Source organism: Hemitrygon akajei, chromosome 29 (assembly GCF_048418815.1).
Source record: "Hemitrygon akajei chromosome 29, sHemAka1.3, whole genome shotgun sequence".
NCBI classification, from domain to species: Eukaryota; Metazoa; Chordata; class Chondrichthyes; order Myliobatiformes; family Dasyatidae; genus Hemitrygon; species Hemitrygon akajei.
In genome coordinates, this window is record NC_133152.1 from 15,803,963 (window position 1) to 15,826,842 (window position 22,880).

The 22,880-nt window shown below is 42.4% G+C and overlaps 1 protein-coding gene across 1 annotated transcript; it reads left to right on the forward strand.

The window, feature by feature from the left end:
• Positions 1-884: 884 nt before the first annotated feature.
• LOC140718238 (F-box only protein 2-like) lies at positions 885-22,783 on the forward strand. Its single transcript, XM_073031731.1, has 6 exons — positions 885-1,006; positions 12,266-12,549; positions 15,257-15,383; positions 17,607-17,702; positions 20,621-20,756; positions 20,948-22,783. The coding sequence occupies exons 2-6, from the start codon at positions 12,300-12,302 to the stop codon at positions 21,080-21,082; spliced, it is 744 nt and encodes a 247-aa protein (XP_072887832.1). The 5' UTR covers positions 885-1,006; positions 12,266-12,299; the 3' UTR covers positions 21,083-22,783.
• The last annotated feature ends 97 nt before the right edge of the window (positions 22,784-22,880 follow it).

The window sequence follows — 22,880 nt, forward strand, 5'->3', positions numbered from 1 at the left end:
ACTCAGAACGCGCCATCTTGTGTGGGTTGTTTCCAGGTTGCCGGGTCCCAGTGGAAGAAGAGTGGGGCTCCAGTCTAATCAAAACGACAATTTACAATGACCGATTAACTTACTTTAGAATGAAGGTCCCACCCTTCTTACATACGATTTTCCCTCAAGTCTTCCAAAGGCTCTCTTTGTCCTTAGCCCAGCACAACGCCATCATGATTCTGAACTCAGTCATTTCAAGTCATCGTTCTTCCAAGAGCTGGGTGTGGTGAACTACATATACCTGTCTGGACACGCCCCCCCCCGCTGACTGCTCCTGCGGCTCCTCCCACAGACCCCGGTATAAAGGCGATTGGGGCCTGAGCCCTGCCTCTCAGTCTCCAGGATGTAGCATGGTGGTCAATTGCTGCTTGTTCTTTCTTCCAGTCAATAAAAGCCGATATCTCGCCTCACGTCTCAGAGAGAGTTATTGATGGTGCATCACTGGGTAAACAAAGCGTGGTCTTCTTTACCTTATCAGCCCAGAGAGAAGCATTTCACTGGGGAAGTGAAATGGGAAAGTGCTCCTCTTTCAGTGAATATAAGATTGGTACTTAGCAAAACGTACTGAAGAAAGCAAACAATCTCACTTCTCCCAAAAAAAGCATTATTACAATTCATGCAGGGAAAATAGAGAATAAATAACCTGTGACGATATAAGCAGGAGTAGCACATGAGTACACACTTTTATATCTGCAGATGAAAGTTACAATGCATGTGCAATATTATTCCTGTAATAAAACCACTTCGAATAGGTGGAAAATATGTGCAGTAGATGCCAAAGTACATTCTGCTGAATTCAATTACACATCATGTAGCTTATAGCTTGCTGGACTTTCTTTACCATATATTATGGTTGCTGACTAGGCAGAGGACCAGGATATTGATGTTGCAAGCAGTACGTGCAGTTTAGTGCTGTTCAGTGCACCGACTGTGTAGGAGCTGAGAGCCTGAGAGTGAATCTCTACACCAGGAAACTGTAAGTACATGAGAAATGAAGTAAGCTACTGCCAGAGTGTACCACCAGCAAGGACAGGTCATTCCTTTAAACTGCTTAAGAGGGGAAGATGGTCAAGTTGCGATAACTACGTTAGTGAGGGTGGAAAGAATATGGGAGAGGTGAAAAGGAGTGGTGTGGGTGAGAGGGTGGATGTCGAGATTAGGTAATGATGAATCTGGGATTTATTTCCCTAAAGTGAGGGAAAAAAACAGCAACATTTTAGAAGATTTGTACGGGGCAGGCATGAAGTAACGTACATTTTATCTTGTCATGATATTTGACCAGATGGAAATAAAAGGCTGAAGACTTGCAAGGTTATTGTGCTTTCAGAAATAATTCATCTGTGTTGGTTATTTACTCTGACTCAGACCAGGGGTTTTGTACTCAAAACCATCATTAACACTGCAATGCAGGCTGTTCTGGAATCCTGCCAGTGGGAAGGCACTTTAGATGCTGTAACAAGCCATGATTTTTATTTCCACATCCGTTTAATTACTGCAGTTTTTCAATCTTAGTGTTGAGCTCTTTTTTAATATTCTTAGTGTTTTCTTACACAAAAGTGCAGAGTAATTGTACATTTAGTATCCACAAGACCATAAGGCATAGGGGCAGACTTAGGCCGTTAAATCAATCAAGTAATTCCTCTCAGTCATACCCTTCCATCACGACTGACTAATCAAGAACCTACAGTATCGACCTCTGCTGGCACAAGAGGGCTGAGTTTTAAGGTGCTTGGAAGTAGCTACAGAGGAGATGTCAGGGGTAAGATTTTTACGCAGAGAGCGGTGAGTGCATGGAATGGGCTGCCGGCGACGGTGGTGGAGGCGGATACGATAGGGTCTTTTAAGAGACTCCTGGACAGGTACATGGAGCTCAGAAAAATAGAGGGCTATGGGTAACCGTAGGTAATTTCTAAGGTAAGGACATGTTCAGAACAGCTTTGTGGGCCAAAAGGGCCTGTATTGTGCTGTAGGTTTTCTATGTTTCTATATTCTATGTTTTAAATATACCCAATGATTAAACCTCCATGGCTATCTGTGGCAATGAATTCCACTGAATCATTACCTATTAGCTAAAGAAATTCCTTCTCATCTCTGTTTTAAATGGACATGCCTCAATTCTGAGGCTGTGCCCTCTGGTCCTAGACTCCCCCACTATAGGAAACATCCTTTCCACATTCACTCTATCTGGGCCTTCAAATATTCAATAGGTTTCAGTGAGATCTCCACCCACCTCCCCCCGCCCCCACGCTCTTCTAAACTTCAGCAAGAACAGATCCATCAAACACTCCTCATATCTTAACCCATTCATTCCTGGAATCATTCTCGTAAATATTTTCACCACCACCTCCAATGCCAACATACCTTTCCTTAGATAAGGGTCCCAAAACTGCTCACAATGCCCCAGGTGTGTTCCGATCAGTGCTTTATAGAGCCTCAGCATTGCATCCCTGCTTTTATATTCCAGTCTACTTGAAATGAATACTAACGTTGTATTTGTCTTCCTTCGCACAGACTCAACCCGCAAATTAACCCGTAGGTAATCCTGCACAAGGACTCCCAAATCCCTTTGAACTTCCGATTTCTCAGGCTTCTCCCCACTTAGAAAATAGTCTACGCTTTTGTCCCTTCTGCAATGTGCATGACTGTACACTTCCCTACACTATATTCCATCTTCGGCCATTCTCGTAATCTGCCCGTCTCCCTGCTTCCTCAACACTATTGCCCATCCGCCTATCGTTGTATCATCTGCAAATCTGGCCACAAAGCTATCAATTCCATCATTCAGGTCATTGACGAATAATGCGAAAAGAAGCAGTCCCAACACCGACCCCTGTGGGACACCTAACCATCAGCAGCCAAACAGAATAGGCCCCCTTTATTCCCACTCTTTACCTCCTGCCAGTCAGCCAACCTCCTATCCATGCTGGTATCTTTCCTGTAATACCATGGATTCTTATCTTGTTAAGCAGCCTCATGTGTGGCACTTTGTCAAAGGTCTTCTGAAAATCCAAGTAAACAACATCCACTGACTCTCCTTTGTCTATCCTGCCTGTTATTTCCTCAAAGAATTCTAATAGATTTGTCAGGCAAGATTTCCCTTTAAGGAAATAATGCTGACTTTGACTTATTTCATCATGTGCCTCCAAGTACCCCGAAACCTTATCCTTAATAATGAACTCCAATAGCTTTCCAACCACCGAGGTTAGGCTGACTGGCTTATAATTTCCTTCCTTCAGCCTCCCTCCCTTCTTAAGGAAGCTTCCAGTCCTCCAGAACCGTTCCAGAATCTAGTGATTCTTGAAAGATCATTACTAATGCCTTCACAATCTCTTCAGCCACCTCTTTCGGATTCCTGGGTTGCAGTTCATCTGGTCCAAGTAACTTATCTACCTGCAGACCCTTCTGCTTCCTAAGCGGTTTCTTAACCACACTCACTTCTGCCCCTGGCCGTCTCAAATGTTGTACTTCTACAGTGAAGACTGATGCAAAACATTTACTAAGTTCATCCTCTATTTCTTTATTTCCCATTACTGTCTCTCCAGTGTCATTTTCCAGCAGTCTGCTCTCCACTCTCAACTTTCTTTCACTCTTTCTATAGCTGAAAAAGCTTTTGGTATCCTCTTTCTCATTTTTAGCTAGCTTACCTTTGTATTTTATCTTCTCTCTCCTTATGGGTATTTTAATCGACTTCTGTCGGTTTTCAAAAGACTCCCAATCCTCTAAACCTTCTATTTTTTGCTATATTATATGTCCTGTCTTTTACTTTTATGTTATTTGTGACTTACCTTGTCGGCCATAGTTGTGTCATTCTCCCTTTAGAATACTTCTTCATCTTTGGGATGCATCTACAGTATCCTGTACCTTCTGAATTGTTCCCAGAAGTTCCACACATTGCTATTCTGCCATCGTCCCTGCTAGTGCCCCCTTCCAATCAACTATTTCCAGCTCTTCCCTCATGCCCCTGTAATTCCCTTTACTCCGCAACACAACTGATCCAATGAGGAACTTATTCCCTAATAAAATCAGGCAGTGGCACCATATTTTCAACAAACCGACAAGACAAATCATGGATGATGAGACTAGTTAGGTAACAGTAAACTTAGGAAGCCGTTAAAAAAAAACTCACAGGGAAAGAACAAAGTGAAAAGTCTTAAGAGCATGATATCCAATTTATATCTGGATGGAAGCCAACAAAAACGTATTTTAAAGTCAATTGTATAATCAGATTAAAGATAATGCAAGCACATGAATATTTCACATCATCAGTCGTCCTAAAGAGCTTATTTGGCTCTATCCTGATCCTAGGCCCTTTTAGTGCTCAATAGGTAGTTATAATAAATAACGAATCTCACTGTGACACAGGGCAGAACATTAAATAGAATGAAACAAGGACAAATTGATAATACTGCAAATTAGAAACTCGAACAGAAGAACATAAGAAATAGGAGCAGGAGTAGGCCATATGGCCTGTTGAGCCTGCCCCGCCATTCAACAGTGTAATAGTGGTCAAAGGAACTAGGGTAAAGGATGAACTGAAGGAAATTTATATTAGGCAAGAAACGGTGTTGGATAGACTGTTGAGTCTGAAGGCTGATAAGTCCCCGGGACCTGATGGTCTGCATCCCAGGGTACTTAAAGAGGTGGCTCTAGAAATCATGGACGCATTGGTAATCATTTTCCAATGTTCTATAGATTCAGGAACAGTTCCTGCTGATTGGAGGGTGGCTAATGTTGTCCCACTTTTCAAGAAAGGAGGGAGAGAGAAAACGGGGAATTATAGACCGGTTAGCCTGACGTCAGTGGTGGGAAAGATGCTGGAGTCAATTATAAAAGAGGAAATTATGACACATTTGGATAGCAGTAGAAGGATCAGTCCGAGTCAGCATGGATTTATGAAGGGAAAATCATGCTTGACTAATCTTCTGGAGTTTTTTGAGGATGTAACTATGAAAATGGACAAGGGAGAGCCAGTGGATATAGTGTACCTGGACTTCCAGAAAGCTTTTGATAAAGTCCCACATAGGAGATTAGTGGGCAAAATTAGGGCACATGGTATTGGGGGCAGAGTACTGACATGGATTGAAAATTGGCTGGCTGACAGGAAAAAAAGAGTAGTGATTAACGGGTCCCTTTCGGAATGGCAGGCTGTGACCAGTGGGGTACCGCAAGGTTCGGTGCTGGGACTGCAGCTGTTTACAATATACATTAATGATCTAGATGAAGGGATTAAAAGTAACATTAGCAAATTTGCTGATGACACAAAGCTGGGTGGCAGTGTGAAATGTCAGGAGGATGTTATGAGAATGCAGGGTGACTTGGACAGGTTGGGTGAGTGGGCAAATGTATGGCAGATGCAGTTTAATGTGGATAAATGTGAGGTTATCCACTTTGGTGGCAAGAACAGGAAGGCAGATTACTATCTAAATGGAGTCAAGTTAGGAAAAGGGGAAGTACAACAAGATCTAGGTGTTCTTGTACATCAGTCAACGAAAGTAAGCATGCAGGTACAGCAGGCAGTGAAGAAAGCTAATGGCATGCTGGCTTTTATAACAAGAGGAATTGAGTATAGGAGTAAAGAGGTCCTTCTGCAGCTGTACAGGGCCCTGGTGAGACCCCACCTGGAGTATTGTGTGCAGTTTTGGTCTCCAAATTTGAGGAAGGACATTCTTGCTATTGAGGGAGTGCAGCGTATGTTCACAAGGTTAATTCCTGGAATGGCGGGACTGTCATATATTGAAAGATTGGAGCGACTGGGCTTGTATACACCGGAATTTAGAAGGATGAGAGGGGATCTGATTGAGACATATAAGATTATTAAGGGATTGGACACACTGGAGGCAGGAAGCATGTTCCCGCTGATGGGTGAGTCCAGAACTAGAGGCCACAGTTTAAGAATAAGGGATAGGCCATTTAGAACTGAGATGCGGAAAAACTTTTTCACCCAGAGAGTGGTGGATATGTGGAATGCTCTGCCCCAGACGGCAGTGGAGGCCAAGTCTCTGGATGCATTCAAGAGAGAGTTAGATAGAGCTCTTATAGATAGCAGGGTCAAGGGATATGGGGAGAGGGAAGGAACGGGGTACTGATTGTGTATGATCAGCCATGATCACAGTGAATGGCGGTGCTGGCTAGAAGGGCTGAATGGCCTACTCCTGCACCTACTGTCTATTGTCAATAAGATCATGGATGATCTGGCCATGGACTTATCTCCACCTACCTGCCTTTTTCCCATAACCCTTAATTCCCCTACTATGCAAAAATCTATCCAACCTTGTCTTAAATATATTTATTGAGGTAGCCTCCACTGCTTCATTGGGCAAAGAATTCCAAGAATCACCAGTCTCTGGGAAAAGCTCTTCCTCCTCATCTCCGCCCTAAATCTACTCCCCCAAATTTTGAGGCTGCTTGAAGTGCTGGGAGATACTCGCCAGGAAATACCGGAGCATTAAATGTAACACAGTTGCAACTTAAGGCATAAAATCTTCCATCAGAGCCAAGGATTATTAGAATTAGAATCAGAATCAGGGCTTAATATCACTGACATATATTGTGAAATTTGTTATGTGGCAGCAGTACCTTGCAGTACATAATAATGAAACTGTAAATTAAAGAAAGAAGTAAATATATATATATAAAGAAAATAGAATTATGTAAGGAGAAAAAAGGTGCTGAGGTGGTGTTAATGGGTTCAGTGTCCATTCAGAAATCTGATGGCAGAGAGGAAGAAGCTGCTCCTGAACCGCTGAGTGTGTGGGCCTTCAGGCTCCTGCACCTCCTCCTTGATGGTAGCAATGAGAAGAGGCCATGTCCTGGGTGGTGGGAAGAAACAGTGGTGTGGAAGGAGGATTCTGGTGAAATCTGGAAGATCACACGAAAAGATACACAGATTGGATTCACAGGTTAGTTAAAGGACAGAGTGATGGTCCGGGGGACAGAGTGAGATCGAAGATGGGAAACATTTACAAGACAGGGTCCTTGAAGAGGCTGAAGTGCAAATGGCAAAAGTAATTGGGAATGTGAAAGCCAAAGTGAAACAGCTTCAAATGGCCTAAAGGTCTATGGGAGGAGAAGGTCCAAAAGGAACACCAATTCACAAGGGGAGGATGGAGTGGACATCCTCAGCCATTAACATTAATCTACTTGCAGCTCCTACTTCTGGAAACATAAGCAATCATATCTGCATGTTGTCAGAGCAACAATGGGAATTCTCATTAAGGCTTGAAGGACAAAAAGCTACAAACAGCCCAGTCAAAAAGTGGGGCTAAATGAAAACAGAGCAATAGTCAGGCTTTTCAGTCACTAGGATCTTGTGGGGTTATTTCCCCCAAGAGTAGTTGGCATTTATTTGGAGTATTGTGTGCAGTTCTGGTCACCGAATTATAGGAAAGATGTCAACAAAATAGAGAGAGTACAAAGGAGATTTACTAGAATGTTATCTGGGTTTCAGCACCTAAGTTACAGAGAAAGGTTAAACAAGTTAGGTCTTTATTCTTTGGAGCGTAGAAGGTTGAGGGGGGACTTGATAGAGGTATTTAAAATTATGAGGGGGATAGACAGAGTTGACGTGATAAGGCTTTTTTCCATTGACAGTAGGGGGGAATTCAAACAAGAGGACTTGAGTTGAGAGTTTGGGGGCAAAAGTTTAGGGGTAACACGTGGGAGAATTTCTTTACTCAGAGAGTGGTAGTTGTGTGGAACAAGCTTCCAGTAGAAGTGGTAGAGGCAGGTTCAATATTCTCATTTAAAGTAAAATTGGATAGGTTTATGGACAGGAAAGGAAGAGAGAGTTATGGGCTGAGTGCAGGTCGGTGGGACTAGGTGAGAGTAAGCGTTCGACACGGCCTAGAAGGGCCGAGATGGCCTGTTTCCGTGCTGTAATTGTTATATGGTTATATCCAGTATACACTGGCTTCCAGACATCACATGATGACTTCCACACGTCACAATAAGTAATCTCATCTTTGCCAGCAGGGGGAGGTAGAGGTAGTTTGCAGATACTGTACATACTTAACGTTTTAGCAACAGCTTCTTCCCCTCTGCCCATGAACACAACCTCACTATTTTGCTCTCTTTTTAAACTAGCTTTTAAAAAATACTTCCCATCGTATTTTTAATGTACTGCTGCCGCAAAGCAACAAATTTCATGACCTATGTCGTATGTCAGTGACAATAAGCCTGATTCTGATCCTGAGTAGGTGTCAAAGGCAGAGTCACTCTCTAGAATAGCACTTGATGCACCAAGGCAGGGACGCTTATGGATCTAAAGCAGGCGAATTGGATTAGTATAAATGGTGCAATGGTGGGCCAATGGGCTGTTTCTGTGCTATACAAGTATGACTTTTTGCCCCACATAGCTGTCAATAAAAGACCTAAGACAGCGATGCTTCCTGTGTACTCGTTTTCCCAAGCTCTAGAATAAGTTCTTTATCGCCTTTCCCCTTCTCTAAGATGCCCTGCAAAGCCTACCACCTCTTGACGCCAGTCCTACCATCTGTAGTTCCGTGTCAAGTTTTCTTTGAAGCACTTTGGAGCATGTTACTATGTCAAATGCCATACAAATGGGCAACCTTATTAATCCACTGTGAAAGTGGAGTTTTAATCATAATGGTAATAACACTTCATTTTCTACACTCCTTTAGACCTCCAGTGACGGTGAGGTTCATCCTATTTCCTACATTTATCTGTTGAAATCCTTTCCTGAAGTTACTGTTGAGATGTAGAAAGCATAATAGCCACTTGCCTAGCAAGTTCCACAACAAAATGAATAATTAAATAATCTATTTTTAAAACATTGATTAACTGATAAAGATGAAATTCCTGTTCATATTTTTTTTAAATGGCATAGCTTGTTTTCTGCTCAGGTGGAGCTTCAGTTTTAACATCTCATCCTACCCTAGATTTCTGAGCTTAAGTCTTTGGAATGGGACCAAAGATTAACTACTATGTGACTCTGAGGCAAATGTACCATGGACTGAGACTTGGCTGCTTTATCAGATTTGTCTTTTTGATCTGTTATGAGTAATGAACAGACCTGATGGTCAATGGGGCGCAGAGTTAACCATTCCCAACCCCCCTCCTGAGAACTACAAACAGTTGCTGTTGCTATGCTGCTCATGAGAGAGAGAGATAAAGCCCAAGCAAGAACATTTGCTACAGATAAGAGGGGGAGAGAGACCGTTGATTTACCGTATTTTGACTCTTCCTGGATTATTTACCTTCCACTACAAGGACTTTACTTTGCTCGTTAACATTCCTCAGGAGATAGCAGGAGTGGCCTGATTTGATGGACACAGTCATTCAGAGTTGATGGATAGCTGAGACCCCATGAGTGGGGATAAAAGACAGGTCTGGAGAGACACCCTTCAGACACACCAGTGGACACTGACTGAGTGTTGTGAACCCACAGGAAGGTGGGGGCTTCGGAGACCGAATCAGGAGATCGGTCAGTAAAGCTCACAGTGTTACGGCGGGGTCGGTGGGGACTTGTGTGTGTGTCCACTCATGCCAGAGTGACGAGTCCACCACGGAAGAACGGTCTAGCTGAAGACCAGAGGGGTCATAACTGAATGTCCACAGCGACACAACAGATTAAGAAAGCCACGAAAGGTTTGCCTGCCGTAGCTGTTGCTGTTACATCTCGCTCGCTCTCTCTCTCTCTCTCCAACGATTTCAATACAACAACCATAACTACTTCAGCATTTATGAACTGAACTCTATACTTTCCTATGATAATTCATTTACCCCTAGACATCGATAGAACTTGTTTATTATTGATTATTATTATTCCTACACTTTTAGGTTTATTACTGCTAACTTGTTTTATATGTATATTTGCATTTTTGATATTGTATTGTGTAGTTTACTAATAAACGCCTTTAGTTTGGTACCACCAGACTCCAACGGATTCTTCTTTCTCTGCTGGTCAGACACCCAGTTACGGGGTACGTAACAGATCTTTGGCCCGCATAAGCTGAACATTAGGCATGAAATGTATTACGAATTCCTTTCCTTTGAAGTATATCATTAACTACAGTGTTTCAGTGCTCCTGATAGCGTTTGTGTGCAACTTGGCTTATTCCTCTATCCGTGCTGCATTAACGTTCATGTTCCTCTTTTCTCCGGAGTGCAAACATTGACTGCAGGTCATTCTCTAATTCCTGAACTGCAGTTTCAATCCAGCGCCTCTCCTGTACTCAAACTGGGTTTGGTGACCAAGGAGTTTGCAAAGGAGTGCGAGCAAACAGAGAGGAAAGTGGCTTGAGTGAAGCGTTAGCCCCATTTCGGGTCTGTAAGCCTCTCTTCAGGAGGGCTTTACATTGAAAATTATAAAATAAGACAAAAATACTTAGCAGGTCAAGCAGCATCCATGGAGAGAGAGAGAGAGGGGGGAATGAGAGATAAAGAGGGTTAAAGAGAGAGAGAGAGAGAAAGAGGGAGAGGGAGATCAGCAATAGAAAAAACCATAGACCCCTAAATATTCTTTGCTGTCCAGTTCTTTATAGTTTATTAAATATTCTGATCTACACTCTACAGGACCAAAGCAGGACATGTCACACTTACGTAAAGTTAAATTTATTTCCTGTATTTACTTATCTATTGATCTGGATTTGCAGTTATATTGATAATTTCAATCAAATTATGCTGTTATATTCAAGCACAGCAGAGTTCACATAACTTTAAACGATTATTGTCCGAGGCGCAAAGCACAGCAGATGCTGGAAACATGAAATAAAAAGGGAGCTTCAGAAGGTCAACAATTACTGTTTCAGGGAAGTGACTGATGCACCATCAATAACTCTTGGAGACGGGTGAACTACAGTGACTTAGCATTTTTCTTACTGGCCTGTTGTTCGCTGGCAATCTCAACAAAAACAGGATTGCTAATAAGCTTCATCTACCTGACTGAATATACTGGTTTCAGAAAATTGACCTTTACATATATCTGGAACACTGACATGCAAGGAATTAGATGCTAAACAAACACTAGTTAGAATATGCCTAGTTAAAATACTATGAGCATTGCTGAGCCCTGCACTTTGGGGACAATGTATCGACCTTGGAATGAGTCACAGGTTCTTTACCTTTGTGTTACCTGGCTTTGATTGTGAGTAAAAAAAAGTTAGTAACTTGCAATTGCTCAAATTGTGAAAAGAGAGTTTCTGTTTCCACGGTTGCTATGTGACTTCATGGCTGCTTCTAACTGTAGCATTATGTCAATTGGTCTCTCCCAGTCAGGTGTATGTTCTACTTACCCATCTCCCACTTTGTCTGCTACGGAAAACTAACCAGTTTTCTTTCTCACCCAGTTCTGATGAAGGGTATCCCACTTCTTGTATCCCTTTTCTCAGACGCTCCCTAACTCTTCTTTTAGCTTAAGTTGCTTTCCTTTGAGTTCAGAATGTTAGGAGATGACTTGATTAGATACTCCAAGGTATTGAGGAAAAGTTACAAGGTAGACAACACTGGACAATATTAGCTTACTGGAAAAAACTAGGACTGAGAACCAGTGTTTAAGGATCTTCCAGAAAATTGTTAAAGGTGGGTGATAGAGGTTTAGAACTCACTACCTCAAATGAGAATTGACGCCAACCCGCATGGGATTGATCGTAAGAATATGGCAAGTGACCACGAGCATACCTGCCTATTGATTGTAGGTGGGCCGGTTAGGCCACCTGTCTGCAGACGGCCCTGTCTTTTTGTGTGCGTGTTTGAGTGCTCCTGTTTTCATCTCGGCAGGCCAGGTTTGTCACTCCTGCACTGCAAATTGCCCAGCGTATATCATGGCTACCATGACCCAGTAAAAACATTTAATCCTACTTTTCCTGTTGTCATCCTGGCACTGCGCATATGTGACAGGTGCAAGGTCAGCTGTTAATTCCAAACCTTAGATCGATAGATCTTTGGTAGCAATGACCAGTACAGCCCAAGGGTCAAAGCCATGATCTCATTGAATGCCAGAACAGGTTTGAGGGCTTACTTCTGTTTTAATTTTCTACATGCAGTTAAGAAAAGGTGCTGAAATAAGTTGTGGTAATAGACTGAATCAAAAAGGTGGAAGGAGTCTTGTGTACAGCAACTGTACTCGTACGGAACATTTAGGGTGAATGTTTTTTTTTTCAGTTCTTTATGTCCTATCTACCGATTACACCGTTTTAATCCGATTTGTTAAGGCAGCACAGTTCTTCTCTTGCTTTATCAATCTCTAAACCTGCCTCTGTGAAAATATTCCTTGCAGCCCTGGTGGATGTGAGCAGAAGCCCGTCTGAACCATGGCTGATATAGATGCACTACCTGAACAGCTGCTGCTCAAAATCTTTTCCTACGTCCCTCCGAAGGAGCTGGTTTACATCTGTAGACTTGTCTGCCAGCAGTGGAAGGAGCTAGTGGACGGACTAAACCTGCAACCTCACAGTGAAGGCTTGCCAAAGGAAAGGCAAGCTACAACAGCAGAGGACTGGGATGCATTTTACTTTTGCACGTCTGCGAAAAAAAATCTAATTAGGAATCCATGTGGAGAAGGTTTGTGTCCTTGCCTTTTAGATAATGATTAAAGCAATCTTGACTCTCATTTAAATCTCTTATAGTTTCTGTTTGTCCCGGCTAATATAGCATGAATATTCAGAGGAACTCTTAAGGTTCCAGGGAAAATCACTCAATGCTCCTCGACTTGAGGTGGCATGGTAGCATAACGGTTAGCACAACACTTTAAAGTGCAGGTTCAATTCCGGCCACTGCCTGTAAGGAGTTTGTACGTTCTCCCCGTGACCGCGTCGGTTTCCTCCAGGTGTTCTGGTTTCCTCCCACAGACACACCGATTGGTCATTGTCCCATGATTAGGATAAGACTAAATTGGGGGACAGGTCGCTGGGTGGTGTGGCTGGAAGAGCCTATTCTGCACTGTAATATTTTAAAAATAAATAAACAAACAAACAAATAAATAGATAGATAAATGAAAACCATTTAAACAGATCGCAGCTGGTCTTAGCACATCTCCATCATTAATTGTCTTCTTACATCTCCTAACAGGTCCTCAGTTAATTATCCTTCTGAAACACAGTCCATCTAGATAGATAGATAGATACTTTATTCATCCCCATGGGGAAATTCAACATTTTTATGTCTATGTCTTTATTCAAAGCTCTAATTGACCCAAGAAAAAGATTACCTTTTTGTTCTATGTGAAAAATAATTTCTTGGTGTCCTTGATAAATGCCCCAGCTTTGAAGGTAAGAGTCCCCTCACCAGAGGAAATCAAAGTCAAAGTCAAGTTCATTGCCATACGCACAAGTACATGAATGAAGAGGAGCAATGAACACAATGCGTATTGGAGCCGTATCACAGGCACAAAACAACAGAAACAACACCCAGAAGAAAACATAAATAATACAATATAATAGACACACTTAGAACAAAAAATCCAAAGTTCATTGTAGTGCAAAGTGGTCATAGTTGTCAATATTGAGGAAGTAATTGGAATTTCCCAGTTTCTTTTTTTTATTGTTTTTTATGCATTTTCTACACACGACAGATAAGAAAAAACCCCAAACCAAAATGAAGAAAATTAATACAGTGCAAAAATGAACATACAATAATAACATAATACAAAAAAGATAATTGAGAAAGCACCCAAATTGAAGTCATGTAAAGTTAGTATCCTCCCCAAGCCCCACAACAAAAAAAACTCCAGACCAACTACAACACAATATAGAGAATATAAATCAGGACATTCAAACCCCCAAAACTGTAAATACACTTGAAAACAGAAGATAATAATGCCTACTACCAAAAAAAAAGAGCTGAAAGCAAGGGACCGAAAAAGAAACCTTAATTAAGAGGAAGGTTATGAAAGTACTCAATAAAAGGTCCCCAGACCTTATGGAACTTTATATTCGAATTAAGAACTGAATAATTAATTTTTTCAAGGTCTAAGCAGGACATAATATCATTAAGCCATTGAGCATGTGTGGGCGGGGCAACATCTCTCCATCTAAGGAGAATTAAACGTCTAGCCAGGAGAGAAGCAAAAGATAATATTCGACACTTAGTCGAACTCAAACGTATATCTGTCTCACCCAAAAAACCAAACAAAGCAATTAAAGGGTTAGGTTCTAAGTGGTGATTCAGAATATAGGATAAAGTTATGAAGACATCTTTCCAAAATTTCTCTAAGCTAGGACAGGACCAGTATATATGAATAAGAGAGGCCTCGCCCCTTTTGCATTTATCACAAAGAGGACTAATATTAGGGTAAAATCGAGATAATCCCAGTTTCAACACCACAAACCTCTTAGATCAATTTAACTTTCTCCATCAGATAACTTCCCAAATCTGATACACACCATCTTGTCAGATTCATCATGGTAACAAAGACGTCCCTGATGACAACACAATCCAATGTCCAAAGCACAAAACAATCCAGTGAAGAAAGCAAAAATTTGTATTTCTATCAAATTCTTCATGACCTCAAGTGCCTTTCATCCATTGTGGTATTTATGATTTGTATTCACTATTGTGAAAGAAACAATTGAAATGCATCAATGTACTTGCCACAAGGAGCAATGAGGCACATAAACAACAATCTGTTTCAGTGATGGTGTTCCTCAGTTAATTATGAGACAGAGCACTGGAGAGCTCCCCACCTCTCTTCTCTGAAATAAAGCCAAGATATCTTTTCCATCCCTCTAAGAGGACAGACAAGGCTTTATTATAATGTGTTATTTTTTTAAAAGCCAATTCGTTGCTGGAGAACTGCCTCACACAAGAATGTCTGTAATTGATTATGCGGCCAAATCTTCGAAGTGGGTCTTGAACACATAACTTTGTGTTTTGGAGATAAGAACAGTATCCACTGAACTACGTCGGTCCCCTCTTTGCAGGATCTGCCAATTATGGACATCACCTGCAAGGAGATCTGTTGCTGAGGCAGACTGTGGACTATTTCCCTTAGTGTCTTTCTGTCTTTGATCACAGAATGGCCACAGATAGAGGCAGAGGACTAGAACTGCCCTGGACACACTGTTCAGCACCAGGCACTGGCCTCAGTAGGGAGGGTACATTCAAAAGATTAGAAAGGAAGTGAAAGTCAATGGAGAGATAGTAAAAGGAATTATACAATTATCTAGAAAAGGCAAATCATTATTAAATTTAAAACATATATATATTTAACCATGAATGAATCATTGAAGTGATGCTTGGATTAACAAGTTGTCTTTTCCAACTTACATAGAGGAATTCAACTTCTGGGAGCTGATTGATAACGATGGGAACGGATGGAAAGTGGAAGAACTTCCTGGAGACAGTGGGAAGCCCTTCCCTGATCAAAATATCCAGAAGTATTTTGTTACATCTTTTGAGTAAGAACCTCAGGAATATACTGCAAAGGTCCTTCCTGTTGCATCTGTAGCTCCTTTGGCTTGATTTGCTTTCACGTGATTCTCCTCCTAGCAGTCTGCACAGTTACAGCCATGGATTCTACTTTGAGTCACTCAGTGATAGAAGTGGGAGGAGTACAGATGTTGTGACAACCACCACCTTCGTCCCTTCTTATTTTGAGGTTAACCACAGTTGCCTTGGTGGACAAGTTCTACTTCCTCTAAGGAATCTCAGTTGCCTACTCAGATTTGGAGATGACAATCATCATTCTCCTTCCTGCCAGGCTTATATCCCCTCTCACATGGAATACTGAGGTCAAATATGGCCCCATACATAGTTATCTCAAGAAGTTCCTCTACATTTGTTCTTTAACCATTCTTCTCACTGATCTACTGACAGCCCATCTATAGTATCATGTGCTGGGATGGGAGTAGCCTACAGCTCCACTTTTCTGCTGCCAGGCTGTGTACCCATTTCCTTTGGCATTAGAAGGACTGTTTCTGCCTCCTTGTCTACATATGCCCAACCTACTCTTTCCAGACTTAGAAAACTACTCAACCTTGATTGATACCCCTGGACTGCACTTGTATGAAGCGAGTAGAGACTCATTGGGTTGAATGGCCAAATTCAGTGTTGCATCAAATCTGTGTCTCTGTTATTTTGTCACAAAACAATGAAAATCCACTTAGATTAGAGGAAGCCCCACAGACCATGGATGGAACTGACAGACTGACTCGTGTTCCTCCCCCTTACCCTTTCATTCTGGCTTCTGGTCCAGTCTATATTTCTGGGCCTGAAGGTCTCAGGCCCTTCATGGGCCTTGACCTGCTGAGTTCCTCCAACACCTTGTGTATGTTGCTCCATTCCAGGGTCTCCGGGTCTTGGACTATATATGCTTTTTTGAGTGAATATGCTTCCCATTCCGATATGTCCATCCATGGCCTCAACAAGACAGGTTAACTTGGAGGACAATCACCTTTTATTCCATTTGGGTAGTCTCCAACCTGATGGCATGAACATTGATTTCTCAATCTTCTGGTAATGCCCCTCCCCCCACCTTCACCACTCCCCATCCCCTTTTCCCTCTCTCACCTTAACTCTTGGCCCACCCATTGCCTCCCTCTGGTGCTCCTCCCCCTTTTTCTTTCTTCCATGGCCTTCTGTCTCTTTCACCAATCAACTTCCCAGCTCTTTACTTCATCCCTCCCCCTCCAGATTTCACCTATCACCTGGTGATTCTCTTCCCCACCCCCCCCCCCCCCAATCTTTCGAATCTACTCCTCAGCTTTTTTCCCTCCGGTCGTGCCAAAGGGTTTCAGCCCGAAACGTCAACTGTACTCTTTTCCACAGATGCTGCCTGGCCTGCTGAGTTCCTCCAGCATTTTGTGTGTGTTGCTTCTTTGCTCACTATTTTGAACGTTACTCGCTATTTTTGAATGCTTGCTCGCTATTTTGAATGTCTTGCACCTTGGCCCCAGTGGAATGCTGTCTTGTCCAGTTGTATGGTTTGAATGATAATTAAACTTGATTTGATTCCAGCTTCTGCAGAACCTCTTGTGTCAAGGTTATGATAGGGTTTTGATCAATCAGTAGAGAAGAAAATGGTTCTACAGGAGGTAGAGACAGGAACCAGAGAAAATAAATTTAAGGTTCTGGGCAAGAGAATCAGGGAGGAATGAACCTATTGTTTCTGTATGGACCCGGAGCAGTGCTTGTGAAGGGATTGGAAGCACATTCATTCGTAGTTTTTTAAAGCAAATAGGAGAAGTTTGTGAAGAGAAAGCACTTGCAGGGCAAAGGACAGCGATGCAGGGACTGGAACTGATTAGAATCTTCTAACAAGCCATCACAGGCACAATGGGAGTCCCTTAATAGCCAGCAGATTGCAGAAATATCCAGAGGTTAATCCAACTGGACCCATGTCTGTTTTCTGGTTTATGCTCAGTGAGCTGACAAAATCTGGACAGAACAATATGTTCAAATCGGTCATACATCTGCACAGGACAATTTCATTAACAATTGTGCCAGAGCCTGATTAACAGTTGTACCTGTACGCTGCAGTCTAGTTAGCCTAATCATCCTAATTAATAATAATGCTAGATGTCCTATTAGTCACTGTGTGTAGACCAGTCATCGTTAAAGCAGTTGTATGCAGCAGCTCTCCCAGTAATTGAATTCAATTATTGCACCTTTATATTTGTTAGATGGTGTCGAAAAACTCAGCTGGTCAATCTGGTCTCGGAAGGATTGGGCGCTGAGAAATTGGACAGTCTTCAACCCACCATCACTGTGAAGGACTGGTAAGTTGAGATGCAGCCTATGGTTCAATCAGAACAACGGACGATACAGAGAATAACATCTGTCTCCCCGTGCGCGTTATCAAACAGAATGAGCAAGTACTTTGCAGTAATTCTGATCTGAGCAGACAGTATTGAAGGCTTGGCAGGGTGTGGAGAGGCTGAAGAGGGGAGACGTGGGTGCTGTTCCTTCATAGTATGTGCGTATCACATTTCACATATTCTAAGTAAGAAAATTCCCGCAGCAGTGAAAAAATTTGTCCAGGCTTGCCTATATCCCTTTACCTGGATAGTTTGCCTTCTGCTCAAGAGATTTGCATGTTCATAGCTGATTAAACTAGTGATTCCTTCCAGCCTGACAGTAGCCTGTCTTATTGACTAGGAGCTCAGGGCCTGTGGGCTCCAGTGAGGAGAGAATGGGAGTGGATTTCTTTGGTGTCCCATGCCCCCCTTTGCCTCTTCCTCCTCCTCTCCCTTGCCCTCTCCTTCCACTCCAACTCCCACCCCTTCTTCACCTTCCCCTTGCAAAATCTACCCAGCTCTCCTGTCCTGATTGGTTAATGCATTAATTTCCAGCTTCTGTTTGACCTCATGAAGTCCCAGCTGATCTTATCACGTGTTCGGCCAGATATCGCTAACACTTTATTCTGCAGTTTGTTATTCTTTAACCTTGTACTCCCACAAGGTACTGTTGTAATGAATTGATCTGTGAAACAGTATGCAAGACAAGCTGTTCACTATACCTCGAAACATAATAAAACAATTTACCAATTTACCCGATCGCTTCCTCAGCATGAATCATAGATTCAAATGAATTGGAGTGTATTTTCTATATGGCGAGATTGACAAACCTGTTTTCTGTGGAATGTCATAGACTGAAGGGTGTCCCAGTCTCATAGTTCACAGCTCCAACCCATGCACACTTGCTCCCTTGGGACATGAAGTGGTGAGCCCTCCCCATCTGACAGAAGTTCTGTTAGGTTGAGCCCACTACCAGTAGCAAACAAATTTCTGTAGTTCTGCCCTAAAAGGCTTTTCAGGATACCAGGAGCTCTTAAGAACCATTCAAATTAAATTAAAAAAATAACAATGATAAAAACTTAAAAACTGTATTTAAAACATGATAAAATATGATCAAGTGTTTGAAAACAAGATCTGAAACTAACAGGCTCTGGATCGGCTATGACTGTTTTCGTTGTTGTGGTTTCACTTTCATGAACTTGAGTTCAGAGTGTTATAAAACCATAGAACACTACAGCACAGAAACAGGCCTTTGGGCCCTTCTTGGCTGTGCCAAACCATTTTTCTGCCTAGTCCCACTGACCTGCACCTGGACCATATCCCTCCATACCCCTCTCATCCATGTACCTGTCCAAGATTTTCTTAAATGTTAAAAGTAAGCCCGCATTCACCACTTCATCTGGCAGCTCATTCCACACTCCCACCACTCTCTGCGTGAAGAAGCTGTTATTTTCTTACTTTTTATTGTTTACACGATTTGTGTGGGGTTTTTTTTGCACTATGGGTATTTGACAGCCTCTTTTAATGTGTTCTATTGGGTTTCTTTGTTTTGTGGTTGCCTGTAAGGAGACAAGTCTCAAGATTGTAAATAGTATACATATTTTGCTAATAAATATACTTTGAACTTCGAACAATAAGACAAGCACTTTCAGTCATTGACTGCTTGCCACAGAATTCATATCCACAGTGTTTGCAGCCCATTCAGGTGGATGTTTCTATCAGTACTCTAACATTTGGACCTCATCAGCAGTGACCCTGACCTCGCCCCTATCACCAGCAACTCATTCCTGTCCCTAACCTGGGGCTCCTTTGCCCTTGGGTCTGGTGCTGTTGAGTCGCTCAGATGAGTGGCTACTTGATCCGCAGAAAAGTTCAGACTTCGGTCTTACAAAGTCAAAGTTAAGTTTATTGTCATATACGTGCATGTATGGAGAGGTGTAATGAAAGTCTTGCAGTAATGTCACAATCTTATCACTTCAGATATACAACTTGCACAAGAAAAACATAAATTATACCAAATTATGCAAGAAATAACTAAATTCAAACAAAAAACTCCACTGTTGTATAAAGTGGTTAAAGCATTCCTTACTTGGAAGCAGAATTTCCTAATGCCACATGTATCTGAGAGTGGGTAATTCCCATTGGGAATTTTATTGTGGCATCTTCCCCTTCCTTTCTAGTCCCGAAGAAGGGTCTCGGCCAGAAACGTTGACTGTTTATTCATTTCCATAGATTCTGCCTGACCTGCCGAGTTTCTCCAGCATTTTGTGTGTGCTGTTCCGGATTTGCAGCATCTGCAGAATTTCTTGTGTTTAATTCTCGTTGGTTCCTACATTTGGACTTTCCCGGGCTGGCATGACGGTGCAGGAGGTAGTGCTACCCAGCTCAATCCTGAGCTCCTCTGTGTGGAGTCTGCACTTTCTCCCTGCGACTGCACCAGTTTCCTCTGGGTGCTCGGGTTTGCTCCCACATTCCAGAGAGGTAGTTTGGTAAATTTCCCCAATAAGTAGTAGAATATGGGGAAATTAATGGAATGTGGAGAGGATAAAATGGACTGTCGTAGGTTTGGTGTTGGGTGTTAAATGGATGGTTGGCTTGGATTCGTGTTTCTATGCTGTACCTCTCTCTCTGAGATTATTTATTCATTGAGATTAATGAATCCCCCCATTTGAAACCTTTTCACAATTTATAGTGATCAATTAATGTACAAATACGTCTTTTGGACTGTGGGAGGAAAGCGGAGCTCCCAGAGGAAGCCCACTTGGTCACGGGGAGCACGTACAAACTCCTTACAGGTAGTGGTGGGAATTGAACCTGGGTCGCTGATACATTGAATGTGCTACTTGATGTCTACATTACGCCCTGAAAGATACCTTCTGTGATTTGACCTTTATCATTAGGTATGCAGGAAGGCACGACTCGGGCTTCTTCTATGAACTGCATGTTGAACTTCTGTCTGAAGACATGAGCGTGATCCAGGAGTACAAGTCTGACCAGATTGAGGTCCCACAGTGGAGTGATGCAGAATGGAAGCAGGTACATTTGGAAGAGCACTGAAAACCAGCAGCAGATTTGCTGTTGAACTCTGGAGTTGTGAAGATGTGCTTAACATGGGAGGGAAGTTAAAACAGAGGAATTCTTGCTGTGCAAGTGCTGACTTTAATATCCAGAACGTAGACATTTCCTAAGAGATCGTTCAGTAATGACATACTTTGCTTTGTTTGCAGATATCAAACACTTTCACTGACTATGGGCCTGGTGTCCGCTATGTGAAGTTCACACATGGAGGAAAAGACTCACAGTTTTGGGGAGGATGGTACGGAGCCAGAATCACCAACAGCACTGTCACCGCGGAGCAATAACCGGCCTCCAAACTGGTCGGCTGTTGCATTTGCAACCAACTTTGCAACATCTTTATGTTAACTGGCATGGTCTGAGTTTCCTAGCAGATCCCGGTACAGTTCATGTCACTGGACATAGATGGGATGCAGGGCGTGGGTGAGAGGGGAGAGACAGCTTTTAATCCCAAAAGAAATTGATACCCACCTGTTCAAAGCAAAGTCACACGGATGACTTAATTCGCAGGATGCCAAAGACTATGCCCTCTGCCTCCTTTTCTCCACAACAAATAAAATCATATTGACCTATGCCAGGCCAAAGGGAAGATAAATATAGTGACTTACTTAATCTTAACCTGACCAAAGATCACACATTCGCCTGCAATATACAGCATAATCTTGCTACTTTGTGTTCAGAATACTGAAGGTAATGGCAAACCAGGAAGGGTTAATCATTCTGCAGCTATAAGCATGAACCATTCCATACTTTTCACACACTGTTAAGTCCACGGGGACCTTTTTAATTTAGCAGGATACTGAATGTCTAGGATACCCTCTTGGTATCAGTCAGAGTTTACCAGTGCTTCCAAAGTCCACCAAATTAATTTGGTTTGAGGTTAAGATTCTACTGGCTTTAATGCTCACATTTAACAAAAAATCTTATTTAATAACCTGAATATTTTTATTATTGCTTTTTTTTTGTACTTCAAGCAATAAGCACCAAAAAGAAGAATCACTCCCCGCCAAAGCCCTATTTGGAAAATGGCTTTTATTTTTTTCACTTCCAGTGACAACTAATACAAGGATGCCGAGCTCATATTTTAATTTAGTTTGATTTGTGAGTGACTTTTATAATAGGCATCCGTTAGGCTTGTGAGACCATGGATTTGCACCTTAGAAGGTTGTCTAAGGGTGTAGGCCTGGGCAGGGTTTTATGGGAGACCGGCAGTTGCCCAAGCTGCAGGCCTTCCCCTCTCCACGCCACCAATGTTGTCCAAGGGAAGGGCACCAGGACCCAAGCAGCTTGTCACCAGTGACGTCACAGAGCAATGTGTTGTTAAGTGTCTTGCGCAAGGACACAACACACTGCCTCAGCTGAGGCTCGAACCAGTGACCTTCAGATCACTAGACCGATGCCTTATCCACTAGGCCACGCGCCAACACACTTGACTTTTAATACGTGTATATTGAGCATACATATGCTTTTGTTCACTACTGTCACACCAGTTCGCTGGTGAACAAATCCATGGGTAAAAGCATATGCAAGAATGGAGAAAGAAGCAAAAGATATTTGTAGTTACGTGAAAGGAAGTGAAGATATGGTTGAAGAAATAATTATTACTGGTAGGGAAGACACTAGGGAAGACACAAGCAATCTCCCAGATGTAATAGTGGCCAAAGGAACGAGGGTAAAGGATGAACTGAAGGAAATTTATATTAGGCAAGAAACGGTGTTGGATAGACTGTTGAGTCTGAAGGCTGATAAGTCCCCGGGACCTGATGGTCTGCATCCCAGGGTACTTAAAGAGGTGGCTCTAGAAATCGTGGACACATTGGTAATCATTTTCCAATGTTCTATAGGTTCAGGAACAGTTCCTGCTGATTGGAGGGTGGCTAATATTGTCCCACTTTTCAAGAAAGGAGGGAGAGAGAAAACAGGGAATTATAGACCAGTTAGCCTGACGTCAGTGGTGGGAAAGATGCTGGAGTCAATTATAAAAGAGGAAATTATGACACATTTGGATAGCAGTAGAAGGATCAGTCCAAGTCAGCATGGATTTATGAAGGGAAAATCATGCTTGACTAATCTTCTGGAGTTTTT

Excerpts from the sequence above, each read along its gene's own strand:
- LOC140718238 (XM_073031731.1), top strand. The coding sequence starts at position 12,300 with ATGGCTGATATAGATGCACTACCTGAACAGCTGCTGCTCAAAATCTTT. Across the intron at positions 12,550-15,256 it reads TAGGAATCCATGTGGAGAAG|AGGAATTCAACTTCTGGGAG; the intron begins GTTTGTGTCCTT and ends CAACTTACATAG. Across the intron at positions 20,757-20,947 it reads GTGATGCAGAATGGAAGCAG|ATATCAAACACTTTCACTGA; the intron begins GTACATTTGGAA and ends CTTTGTTTGCAG.